Source organism: Excalfactoria chinensis, chromosome 2 (genome assembly GCF_039878825.1).
Source record: "Excalfactoria chinensis isolate bCotChi1 chromosome 2, bCotChi1.hap2, whole genome shotgun sequence".
Classification (NCBI taxonomy): Eukaryota; Metazoa; Chordata; class Aves; order Galliformes; family Phasianidae; genus Excalfactoria; species Excalfactoria chinensis.
Window position 1 is genome coordinate 32,092,886 of NC_092826.1, and position 13,859 is coordinate 32,106,744.

At 37.0% G+C, this 13,859-nt stretch overlaps 1 protein-coding gene across 2 annotated transcripts in view; it reads right to left on the reverse strand.

Moving 5' to 3' along the window:
* PREX2 (phosphatidylinositol-3,4,5-trisphosphate dependent Rac exchange factor 2) overlaps positions 1-13,859 on the reverse strand; it is a 168,630-nt gene that overhangs the window by 104,136 nt on the left and 50,635 nt on the right. For both annotated transcript variants that reach the window (XM_072329302.1, XM_072329303.1), the window contains exons 4-7: positions 13,553-13,657; positions 10,864-10,965; positions 8,932-9,093; positions 1,175-1,308 (exon numbers count right to left, since the gene is read on the reverse strand). In XM_072329302.1, coding sequence (XP_072185403.1) covers positions 1,175-1,308; positions 8,932-9,093; positions 10,864-10,965; positions 13,553-13,657 — 503 coding nt within the window. The remainder of the gene's footprint in view (positions 1-1,174; positions 1,309-8,931; positions 9,094-10,863; positions 10,966-13,552; positions 13,658-13,859) is intronic.

Sequence of the window (13,859 nt, forward strand, 5' to 3'; positions counted from 1 at the left end):
CCAGTCCCATGCAGCTTTTCCTATGTAAGATATACCAGAGGTGATCTTCTACTAATTGAGAAAGGACAGTTTCAAACACCGCCCACTCCCCCCTCCTCCCCACCTCCCAGACTCCCTAGGTTACCCAATATCTCCTTCAGTAATAAGCCACAGCAAGAAACAGCATTTCCAGTTCAGTCTGAATAATGCCCTTGCAGAACAAGATCAGCAACTTTACAATTTAGAGAGCTCCTCATAGGATATTTCTGACCAAAAGGGCCAGTGGATACTTCGCACTACTATCTTCTGCTTTGCCAACTGCGTACTGATGAGAACACCTTTCCCATGAATTAATTCAGCAAGAATCTGTACAGCTCCTACATCTAACCAACAGACTATAATCAGCACGCAAGGAGAAAAAAGGGATATTCATCCGTTAGCCACATGCCCTTATGCTATATGAGCATAAAATATTTGGTAAAGAAGTATAAAGTATTATGAATATGATTACAAAATTATTGCCATGATAAGTTCATATGTTTAATGCAAAAATTAATGTGAAGAATACATATATAAACTAAACTCTATATAAGATGACAAAAGTTGTTAGTGAAATTGTAAAGTATCACTTCAATATTGGTTTTAGATTCATACACTTTATGTACAAATTTCCACTGACTAGTTGTATATATATACACTATATTTTGTTTTGAAGCATTCTCAGGTCACTGCTGTAGTACTCAACACATGAATACTGTGGTGCCCACACTGGAGTTCTGGTCTCTATTATCAGTGGCAAAGAATTGTATTTGGCTGCAGTATTAGAGAAAATTTCCAAGGTCTATCTTGTATCCTAAGGACCCACAAAGGATCTGTTTAGAAAATTGCTTACACTTCCTACAAGAGAGTGGGACCATCACATAGAACCCACTGTGGAAGTCTGATGAAACAGATTCCTTCTCTCTGTACATCACCATTTGGCTTCTGCAATCCTGCAAAACTTTCTCAGTGTTTGAATTAAATACAACTCTCCCAGATAATAGGTCTTCTCTGAAAATGCTGAAGTATAGACTGCAATTAATCACAGTAACTATTTTGGAGCTGTTCAAATATTCAGAAAAAAAAGCACAGAAAGAACTAGCGCTAGCATGAGAAAAACACAAATGATTTTTCAAAGTATAAGAGAATTCTTTACCTGTGCTTTTTTTTGCAGTACACCAAAAGGTTATCAAAGAGAAAAAATATCCGCTCTTGGATATTTCCTGCTGAAATTTTCAGAAGTAGTCCACTTCGCAGCATCTCTGTGCATGTATCAGTGATGTTGGACCCCTAAGGACAATGGGAAAGAGATCAATTTTGGGGTGAATTCCACAGCAAAAAAGGACAATATCTCTTATACATACAAAGGTAACTATTCTCCAAAACATCAAGATTAATACACACAGTAATTTATTACCTTGTAACTAATATTTTGTAAAAATTTACTTCATGATGTTTAACATTAACTTTGTGTTCATCTAGTAACTGGAGTAATGGTTTGTTCCTTTTTTGAACATTTACATTTGAAATCAGGCCAACGCGTCTCAGTAATTTTAATATTGATTAAGAAATATGTGAAAGTGTGGCCTTGAAACACACAGTGCATGCCAAGATGAACTGGAAAGTGAAGGTAACTTTGAACTTAAGCATCACTAAGAATACATATATACTTCCACACTAAACTGAGCTAGAGATAGAATCAAAATAAAAATCAGTATCAGTTAAAATTCAAGCAACATTAACCACAGCATATACTATTAAGACTTTCTAGCATACTACATAACACACACTGAAGATGAAAGAATTTTGCTAATCTTTGTACACGTGGGATGAAATTTCCCGTGCCTCATTTTGCTTCGGGCAGATCATTCTGCTATTTGAAAAGAAGGCGGGCGTTTTCAAAAAAGTTAATAAAAAAAGAAGCAACTTTAACAAGGAATAACATTTTTCCACAAATAGTTCTATGAAAAATTCCTATCATTTCAATGCCTTATAATGGCAAACTAACCTTCTGAGGAAGCCTGCCTTCAATTAAAGTTGTTCTTTGTTATTCTGAAAATCATAGACTCAGACAATCATTTAGGTTGGAAAAGACCATTAATGTCACCAAATCCAAATATCAACCCAGCACTAATGAGTCCACCACTACATCACATACACACTTTTCAAACTATCTCCAGAAACTGAGACTCCACCACTTTCCTGTGCGATCAGTTCCAATGACTGTTCCAATGGTTTCTTCACCTTTTCAATGTAGTTCTTCCTCATATCTGGTCTAATCACCTCCCCTGGCAAAACCTGAGGTCATTTTCTCAGGCCCTCTCACTTGTCAGCAGAGAAAAGAGACTGAACTCCACCATTGTAAAATAGCCTTTCAAGTTCCTGTAGAGAGCAGTGGTGTCTCCACCTCCTTTTCTTCTGATTAAATAAGTGCACTTCCTTCAGCCAGTCCTCATTATGTCTTCCTCTCTATTCTCTTTATAAGCTTCACTGCTCTTCTCTGAGCACATGACAGCAACTCAACATTCTTCTTGTAGTGAGAAGCCCAAAACTGCTTGAAGTGTGGTGTCTCCCCTGCCATGCACAGCGGGACAATCACTTCTTCAGTCCTGCTGGCCACACTGTTTGTGACACAGACCAGGATTCCACTGGCCTTCTTGGCCACCTGGCCACACTCTTCCCAAAATCTGTGCAGCTTCATGGTGGTGGTGTGGCTCAAGAGCAGGACAGAATATGCTTTCTTATTGTCTGACACACAAATCCGTGTTCCTGAGGGACAGAGCTCCCATCCCTGTGCTACATTAGTCCATGCCATCCCATCAAAAATTGCACATCTGGCTGCACCTAAACATACAGCTCTCGCCTAATTTTAAGCAGACAACATTCAACTTGGAAAATCTGCAAAATCCAGGATTTTCCTTTTGTCTGCACATGTTCTGAATGATTTCTACTTGCAGTAGCTCTAGTTACTTCCTCTTCTTGATCTAATCACAGCAGCCCACAAAAAAAATGCACTCAATTAAGAACCAGGAAGCAATCATGGGTTCACTCTCAGCTCTTCATCCATTCATCCTTTGAACATCACAGCTCCGAATATTGAGCAATAGCTCAGACTCCGGTCTAAGGGGAAAACAAACTGTTTACAGAGATAAGAGAGATTGCACAATTATAACCACAATTCAACTCTAGAAATCAAGAAAGTTCAGCATCAGTGCTAAGTAACTACTCTTGTTTCTATTTAGGATAAAATGAGGCAAAATGAATGTCATACGTAGCCGCTAGGCCATACTTCCTTTCTTAAGAGAGAATCAAGCACCAGAAGCTAGCACATTAATTTTACAGTCTTATTAGAACCCAAACACTGAAGCACCTTAAAATCACATTCAATAATGTAAATTAGCAAAAATTAGGACTGTACTGCTAACAACTACAGAAAAGTAGGTTACTACCATTCTATTTCATTGCATCTGTATATTAATAAGAGTAACCAACAGTTTATACTGCTTGTAAAATTTGTTGGAATTTGACTTTAAAGGTCTGGGTTTTATGTTGCCTTGTTTTAACAGAAAATTCTGTCTTTGCTGGAAAATAATCATTTTTACCTGGGCACCAAAAAAAATAATTGTAAGGTTTCAAAACTGTATCAGTAGTTTCAGTTTTCTACAAATTGGTGTATTCTTCACAGAGAAGACATTTAATTAAGTCATTTCATCACTTTATATTGAAAGACACATTTTCACTGCAGAAAAATTTAACCTTTTCCCAGTGACCCAAACGAGTTCTGCTACTATGCCAGAATCATGACTTAAAATGCCATATTTTATACACATGCTATATCTATATGTTTCAGGTTACCCCAGTTTGCAAAATTTACCACATTTACGATTCAAGTTTAATGCTGCAACATGACAGTATTATCTGTATCACATTACTATTATTTACTATTATTTTCCTCTTCACTTTCCTCTTCTAATACAAATTACTGGATAATGAAAACATTCTAGTGGTACTTCTTTCCCTTAGAGACCTCCCTTCCAAATACTGAACAATGTTAACTTCACTTATCCTATGCCTTTTGACAAGATCACAACCCATGCTGCTGTGGCTTCAGGTCAGTGAATTTTGTTATTACTGTTGCATTTCCTGAAGTCCAAGGGAATAAGATAACAGGATCAGAAGTCACATCTGGCTCTCCTACTTAACACTGTTAGTGCTGAAATATCCCTCCTTCTGCTCCCTCTGCCATGCCTTATGTGTTCAACACATAAGGAATTTGGATGGGAAAGGAGCTGAGCGGAGCTTCCTCCAGAAGAGGAATGGTGTATTATGTGAAAGTAGGGGTGATTCTACATCTGAGGTAAGCACTCCTCTCCACAGCACCCCCAAGAGACAAAAAAGGACACGATGGGCTGCACAAAGAACAAGCACATTTATCACACAGTACAAAGGAGGAACGAAAACTATAGAAACCTTTTCATGAAGGATTCATCTACACTTTAAACAAGGGTTTACATCAGGAATTCTTAAACTGTAGTTCATACCCAGGCGATTAGGATAATGTAATTATCCAGATCTGAGCAGTCCCTCTCATGGGGCAAGTTCAAGGCTAAAAGTAAGAAGACACCCTTGTCCCATAAGCAGGAGAGGTTGCTGACTCCACAACTAAGACTAAACAAACTTTTGGAACAAAAATTACCAAGTTCTTCTGAGACAAACATGCTCCCATTAAATATTTGAACCCAAACTACCAAGGAAATCTTAAATGTGAGCAATTAGAAAGTGAGAAGTAATTTGCTTTATTAAAATTTTCTGGAAAACATTTATTTATATTCACTCCTTGCTAGTGAAGATCATACTGTTGCTCAGTGTAGCACTGCTCCTATGTTACAACTCATTTATTGATATAAAGTACAAGCATCCTTAAGTCATTAAATACATATCTTTGATAGTAAAAAATACTCCTATGAATTCAAAAGCAGTATTTGTTGGTTTCAGCTTTTTCAAAAGTTACTTATCCACATATTCTGAGAAAATTTCATTCAAATATGAACATCTGACTGTGCTGATTCAGTAGTCATCATTCTATCAGTGATAAAGGTCAAAAAATAATACTTTACATTTCAGTACTTGCATATATGCATAGGAAATAGAAGTAAACCAGGAAAATGGGTTAAAACATCTGGATTTTAAAACAGAAATCTCTATTAAAGTCCTGTTTGATTATACAACAAAACAGAATATCCCATGCTATTGTTACTAAGTTGGCCTGTGAGTCACACTGGGTTGTTCTGGTTCCAGCTTAGAACAAATGCAACAGTTTTATTTCTTCTTCCGTCACTGAAACATCCACGCAAATTTTACTGGCTCCTTCAGCTGCTGAGCCATTCTCCAGCTGAGACAGCCACCTACACAAGTTCTGGAATCAGGCAAATAAATTCAACCACTTCGAAAATTTTGAGTATAATGACTTTCTCATTTAATTTCCTTTCTTGAAGCAGATGTTCCATTTTTCCATGAATCTGTATTTTTGTTATAATAAATACAAGCTTCGTTTTATGACACTTATGTATAGGAATTCAAGCCATGCTTTGATCAGATTCTAAAAATAGTCATTTTCCCCCCCCTTTCCTTCTAGTCGGGGCCAGGCAATGTGCTAAGCATTTCCCTCTGGAAGGAAATCTCCAACAAGTTTCCTCTTTATTTTTAGGCTACGCAGAAAACCAGATGTTTATTTAATTAAATCCACCCTCATACATCACATTCAGAGAGTTTTCATAGTTGTTGTTTGGATCCATTCAAAACATTGTTAGTTCTTACAAATGCTCTGGAATTCTTACCATTTCAAGGACTAAACATATTTCATGCTTGCAAAAGGCGTGCATATTAAGACCAGGGCAGTTTTGCCAGATTGGGCAACCTGTGGCTGCCATATGATAACATCAAACCTGATCAGCTCAACTACAGTAAATACCACATAACTGCTCTGAAAACAGACTATCTTAAGACAACGGCACTCTTTCAGAGTTCAAACATAACTGAAATTCTCAAATTAAATCTAGGGGAAGAAAATCAATGTTGGAAGGAAATTACTATGTTACAGTTCACAGAACACATTCTGAGCAGAAAAAGACTATGTCTGTTTCACATGCTTCTGTCCATATTGCTACCTTTTCTCATTAATATATTTCCAACAGCAAACGTATTTACCACTATAAGTTTTCTTAAAGAGTGAAAAAAAGCTTAATGCAGGAAAGTGGACTTGCTTTTCAGGGTTAGATGTTTGAACAGAGTTCTTAACTTTCATAACTAATAATGCACTGAATTAATCATATGGTAACTTTATACTTGAGTATGCTCATTAGGATGCATTTGACATATACATAACACTTGAGGCACCAAAAGCAAGTAGAAGAACTTAATCACTGCAGTAAAAGACCTAAGTGAAAATCTGATAATAGAAGGAATAAAATCAGTGATAGGCAATAAGAACTTAGCAAGTTTACTGTACCTTAAAATATTAGTAACATAAGCACTTAACTTGCCATTTAGCTTGTTGTTGTCTCTTCCATGATGTTATCGCAAAAGTAACATGCATTTTAATGTTTACACATAATCTTTTTAAGATACAGCTGATGGCTGCATGGTCAAGCTAATTACAAAGAAGAAACTTATTTTTATGATGTCTAAACAAGCAGCTGTTAAGACATTTACTACTTTCACATAAGATATACCCCTGAATAACAATACTTAAAGCTTTGTTTTGTTTAGATCCTTCTTAAAAATCCTGTGAACAATATCCTGGCATGAGTACATGTTCCATATCATTTATCATTCATCTTTAATGGATTGTTTTGTTTACAGACTGAGTGTTATAACTAAATGCAGCTACACAGAAAGGTTTGACTGAATAGAGGCCAAAAAATTACAGAGCTTTTGTACTTGCTAGGATCCCTTTGCTCACAGCATAGTGAATTTTCACGGGATTGTGTTACAGTGCCAGTCTCAAGCAAGACTATAATGCCCTAAGGTCTGACATGAAAAGACATTTCTCCCTCAAATTATACCTACCTTAATTATAGCAATGGAAGGGCTACCTTTAAAAACATTGCCAAACATGAAAAGGAAAGTTTCATATCCTACAGTTTACTGAAGATACAGGAAGAACTGTGACTCAAGTAAAATCTGTTGTTGAATCCATGCTTAGAATCAATACAATCTTTCCATACTACTGAAAAACAAATGAAAGTTTTGCCTCCGTAGATCAGCAGGTTTCACATGGAGCAGACAGGAAATAATTTTAGAGTATTGTAGACACAGAATCACAGAATTGTAGGGGTTGGAAGGGACCTCTAGAGATCATTGAGTCCAACCCCCCTGCCAAAGCAGGCTCCTTACACCACGTTGCACAGGTAGGCGTCCAGGCGGGTCTTGAATATCTCCAGAGAAGGAGACTCCACCACCTCCCTGGGCAGCCTGTTCCAGTGCTCCGTCACCCTCACTGTAAAGAAGTTCTTGCGCACATTTGTGCGGAACTTCCTATGCTGAAGTTTCAGCCCATTGCCCCTAGTCCTGTCCCCATGCACTACTGAAAAGAGACCAGCCTCGCCACTATGGCTCCCACACTTCAGGTATTTATAAACATGGATCATTACCCCTCTCAGCCTTCTTTTCTCAAGGCTAAACAGACCCAGTTCCCTAAGTCTCTCCTCATAGGGGAGATGCTCCAGGCCCTTCACCATCTTTGTGGAACTCTGCTGGACTCTTTCCAAGAGATCCCTGTCTTTTTTGTACTGGGGAGCCCATTTATGGTTTTCTTCATTCACAGTACTTTTTGTCCTTTTAAGTAATGCTTTTTCTCCTGAACCTTTCTGGAAAGTAGGGTAACATTTAATCCTCTGCTGGAGAAGCAGAGGGCATCCTTATAAAAAACAAGCTCAAAAAACATGACTTTTTTTTTTACTTCTTGTAAACTGATGTACAACAGAAAATAGAGCACAATGACATGGTACAGGGGGAAAAGTAGGAAATTTTAGAGCAGGGGTGAGCTCTAAGGTACTATACAAAATTTGCTGAAACTGAAAAAACACTGTAAAGCATCGCAGACATAGTCTTAGCAACAGCTAACATCAGGGAGAAAACAATGCTACATATTAGACTATTTTTCCTCTCTACCATTTTTCTTATTAGTATGAATGTTTACTTGAAAGCTGAGTATTCTTGTCAATGTTTTTGTTGTCACACTTCCTGTGGAACTCTGTCAGTTAAAGCTTTCTCTAATTCAAGGTCTGGTCCATGCCTCTAGCCCTTCCTTTTCTCTGTTCTGTATAAAGGCCATTTCCCACTTCACAGCCAAAAGATTAGATCTCAGTCTATCAGGCTAACATTCAAAGAATACATTTTTCCTTCTATCTTCTCCAGACAGCAAACCTTACACAGAGCAAATAAGTACTGCCTATACAAATCAGTATTAGCACAAGATTTGAGGCTACGACTTTGGAGATAGCGCTCACGACCACTTTACAGTGAGGAAGGAGTACATGAACCTCTTGCTATTAAGCTTTGTCAGCTTTCAAACTGGTCACCCATCTTGCCAGCAGTCAAGCTGTTGAATCTTGGCAAGTAGCCAAAGTGGGTGGTTAACTGAAGGTCAATTATCAGACTGGACAGAGGTACAGAAGCATTAATTAGGATGAGAAGTTAACTCACTGGACTAAATGCAGACACCAGTCAGCGAGGTTCTACATAGCAGTGCTCGATCATGGACAAAACAATTTGCAGTACAGAGCCTAAATAGAAGCTGTCATTTAACAGAAGTGGGGAGCTCACCTCAGGATTATAAAACCTGTGCAATACATACTTGTTGAAAACTGATACATTTCCCTCAGTGCAAAGCAACACATTTTGAGACATTACCTCCCATCCTTCAACATGAGACTGCCATTCTTCCAAAAACTCTAATTTCTCCATTTGTCTCTTGGCTTCGTTTATGTTGGAACAGACACCTTTCATGGCCTGGAGGGCTTCCATTAATGCTGCATAGTCACTGTGTTTCCTTGGAGTCCTCTTCAGTAACTCCTGTTAAGACATTAAAAGAAGAAAAAATAACTTGTCTTTGATCTCTAAGTGAACATTGCAGTAGGCTTAAATTGACCAGGATGTAAAATCAAATCACAGACAGACTTCTTTCACTAGGTGCAAAACTAATAAGACCTCCAGCATTTTGCCCTACTAGGAAACCAAAACACAGAGAAATAAATCATAAAAATAAATCACTTGTTAGGAAAAAGCTTCTATTTCTGCTACTTTTCTCACCTCAAAGTTTCTGCATGTTGACATTTGCTGTTGTTTGTTTGTTTTTTTTAATACTGTGGGATGGCATTGTTCAACAACAAAGATAACAATTCTGCATTAAAATGGTAGTTTACTGACATTAAAATTAACACCTGCAACTCAGGACAAAAGAAAAAAAAACAAAACAAAAAAAAAAAAAAAAAAAACCCACCAGCTTCTTTATCTTCATTCTATTGTTTAATCTACTGTAACACAAGGGAGCAGTGAACAATAGTTTAGGTGACTCACCGATTTTATATGGTTATTGGCAATAGTAGCCATACTGAAAAAGAAAAGTGGAGTTGCCTGTATTCATTGGAGACTTCCTATCTCAAACTACCAACTCCCCTTTTACAGCTCAGCAAAGTGTAGCCTTCAGTGCACATCTTGACAGGGAGTTGGGTACATTCTTTCAGAAGCCTTAGCAAGTAGCCTTAACACTGCCACCAGCACACCATCTCTAGATTTAGTTTACATAAATATATTCATTTCAATGTGCATCTAGTGTGATTCATTAGTCAACTTCCCTGTTTTTTCTGTAGATCCTTCACTGAAAAAATAAAATACAATTTTAAAATAAGCCAAGGGAACTGCAAAACCACAGTTATCTGAGATGGCAGAAACTGCACGGCAATTGTATTAACTTTTTTTAATGAATAAATAAATAAATAAATAAATAAATCTTTATTTTAGTATGTTTACTTTTAATCTTTTATGTTAGAGCAATGAAAGGCATATGCCTCCTAAGTGGCAATGTTTCAGATCTAAACTCATATGCACTGAAAAAATATAGCCTAATAATCACAGCTAAAGCAGAATCTGCTCTTGCTTTCTCTCATAGTTTGAAATAATAAATGTTAACCTCAAACTTGTTAAGCATAAATGTGTTTCAAATATTAACTTTCCTAAAGATCTTATTTTCTAGCACTAGAAAACCGCAATAGCTCAGAGACTTAAATGTCTAATGCTTATCAGCGCATTTAACAGCTTTCTTTAAGTTTTAAGCCGTAACAGCAAGGTAAGCATACACATGCAAACACATTAAAAATACATCACACAACATCTTACTGTTATTCTGAACTGTTTCCTTAAAATCATTTTCATATACATTTTTAATTTACCATTTTATGATGGTAAATTAGATTCAGCAGAGTATGTTGGCAACAAACTTCACTACCCCAAGCATTTTAAGCAAAGATATGGTCAAACCCAGCTGAAGTCAGTCTCATTAAATTCACTTGAATGCTCCACTTCCATTCAACAATGAAGATCCAAATTCACTACTACACATACAGGAAAGCTAATAATCTTCATTGAGCCAGACTCCTTCATCCTTTTAATACTGATATCAGAAGCCTTGCCATTAGCTTTAATGAACACAAGTCTGGGTGCAATATCTAACAGAGATTATTCACTCTGAAGGGAGTTTCCACTGTTTCACTGAAATACACTTGGCAACCAGTTTTATATGGAGAGTATGAAATCCAGGATAAAAAAAAAAAACCTCAGAAGTACCTTCAAAAGAAGAGGATACTTGCATATTCTCTGTATTGGTGTTACAAGATATCCCTCCAATGGCACATCTGTGTTCTTACGTCCTCCAAGGAGCATGCAATTCTAGAGTGTAAACAGTTTCACAAATTAAAAAATCCTGACAACATTACAGTTTCTCAAAGCATCAGTTACACTACAGTTCAAGAGATGAGTCTGCAATAGGTTTTAATCTCTCTTAGACATCAAGTGTCTACAACATAAGTAGTTACTGTTAAAATTTACAAAACCAAAGATAGAAGCATATGCACACAGGAATAACTAACCTATATATAAATTAAGTATGTGGTGAGAGGGATTTGCAAGACTATCACAAGAACAGAATTGAACACATGCACAGGCAGGTATGTAGACTACCATCCATGACAAGGAAGCTGCAGTGGTGTCATGCAGTAACCATTATGCAGGTAACCCTCATTACGTTCTTCAACTAATTCAATTAAGAGTGGCAATTTATGTAAACACAATAAGAGGCAATAAATAAAATGCTACAAATTTCCTTGCACATGTCAATAACAACAACACAGAATTCAGAGTGATTATTATAGATGTTGCTTGAGACAGAAAGTAGTATGAAAAATGGTTTGATGGATTTCAACATGGCCATCCTGATAAAATAAAGGCCTTATGTTTAGATGTTTTTATACTTAAACATGATGGGCACTGAATAAAATATCTGTAGTCATGGGCTAAAGAAGCTATGACTTTCGACAGCTTCCAACCATGGAAGCAAAGAATACTTGAAATACTAGATGAAAGCACCCATGAAAAAGCAGCTGAGAGAGAGAAAAGCATAAGGGCAATCTGAGACAACCAAGTATACAAGGGACATCACAGTAAATATTTGAAATAGCTGTAATCAAACTGCAAGTGCATAAAGATATACAGTAATAATGAAAATTATTTTATCAAGATATGTCAATTCCGTCTGTTGAGATCAACTATGGCTTCAAAGAGCAAGATGTCGAACCCAAAAACACTTAAACACCCTTAAAACCCAGGTGACATTTTGATACAGGCTGCAAATCTGGAAGCAGATCCAGATTAACAGAGGTTACACAACTGGGTGACTGCTCCACTCAGTGTCTAACTCACAACACATGCCCAACAACCAGTACTGCTATGGGGATTGGTATATCTACCCTTAGGGTTCTGGTCACCCATTTTCTGCCTTATCCTAAAGGTTACTTTATCCTAAAGTACCTGACTTAACCCACCAAACAAAAAGCTTAACTAAAAAAGGATTGACCACCCTGTACAAGATAATGTGAACTGCAGGCTTATCTAATGTAATAGTTAAAGGCATAAAATTCTGCTTTTAACTCCAAGTTATTTATAGATAATCACACCTCTAGGGACCTGCACTGTTCTATCTGGCTAGTAGAATACAATTTCATTTTTAAATTGAATAGTAAGAGATCCTGTTTTTTGCCTTAGATTGCCATTGCCTATTCTACAGGCACACCCCAAATCTAGGAAGAATGATAAACTGATGTAGAAGCCACGTGCATGCCCCCAGGAATGTATGACACTAACACATGAACGGCCACAACTTCACACTTGGCTTTTTGCAAGCTCTTCTCAATCTTTCTCAGATTATTTTGCTTTTCATCTCTTTAGTCAGCATTTACTCCCTCTTCTTAAGTTATGCCATGCTGCCCCCCAAAAAAGAATCATATGTGTGCAGCTCCCCAAGTCAAGGAATACTGTGTCAGTCTCTGAAGAAACAGAACAATTATGATGCTGTTTGTTGCTGCTGTTTTTTACCATGAATGGAACACTATAGAATAAGAGACGGCAGAAAAGGCAGATGATGCTTCTAGATACCCTATGCATCCTTAGAATAACAAAATTGCCTATCTGTAAGTTAATGCAGATAGGAGAGGAGTCAGACCCACTACCTTTTCCAAATTTACTTATTTGCTCTAGGACAACTTCATCAGGAACTCTGACAAGAAACAGCAGCAGTGAAAGCCTACGGTGTACTAAAAATTAATTAATAAATATTCTGTTGTTTTAAACCACATCTGTGAAGCTTTGTTGATAGTGACATTTGTTTAGGTTCACCCGTCCCAAAATAATGAGGTCTGTCACACTCACCATTTTAAAACTCCTCCTTCATTGTCTTGTGAAGTGGAAGACTAAGTGTGTAGCAGGTTAGGTGTTGGGGTTTTTTTGTTGCTGTTTATGTCTTGTTTTTTTACCTCAGCATGACTACTCTATGAACCATAAGAAAACATTTTGCTCTTCAGCACAGCCTTGGCTACAGTACCAGAATACGGACCTTATCATCAAAATTTCTGCCTAGACTTTCAGCTTCTTTCTCTAATTTCATTTCTTTAACCTCCCTACCCTTCCTCACACAACTTGATCTATTCTTTTCCTTTTCTACAATACAGCTGGATTTACACCCTTTTCTTTCTTGGTCAGCAAGATCAAGGCATAAAGCTTAATGCTACATTATGTATGGATCCAAGGGCAGCTGATGTATACATTCCTCTTTTCTGAAAACAACACCCCCAGCTGAAACTACACTTGGAGGTGTTAGATAATTTTTACATGGTGGAGACAAAACAAAACAAAACAAAAAACTAGCAATTCATTGCCAAATAAAAGAAAATACTGTTAGAACATCAATTCAAAGTTTATTTACCAGAAGAAATGTCCGCACTGTTCTTATTTTGTTGAGGTCAAGCAGAACTTTCTGTGCCTTCTCATGGTTACTGCAGTATTCATCATAGATACGAAATTTCTCTTTCTACAGAAACAAAGAAATTTTTCTTCAATTGCCATCTTGATCATTTTTAATAAATAAATTGTGAAAATCATAGTTTTGAAAGCTGGTTAACTAATACAATCTTTGTTTTGGAAGGTTATCCATTTCTCCTACATTTACTATTTGAGCTCCAGCCCTTATCCTTTTTATTTCTGCTTTTAGATAGAATAATGGAAGCATCTCT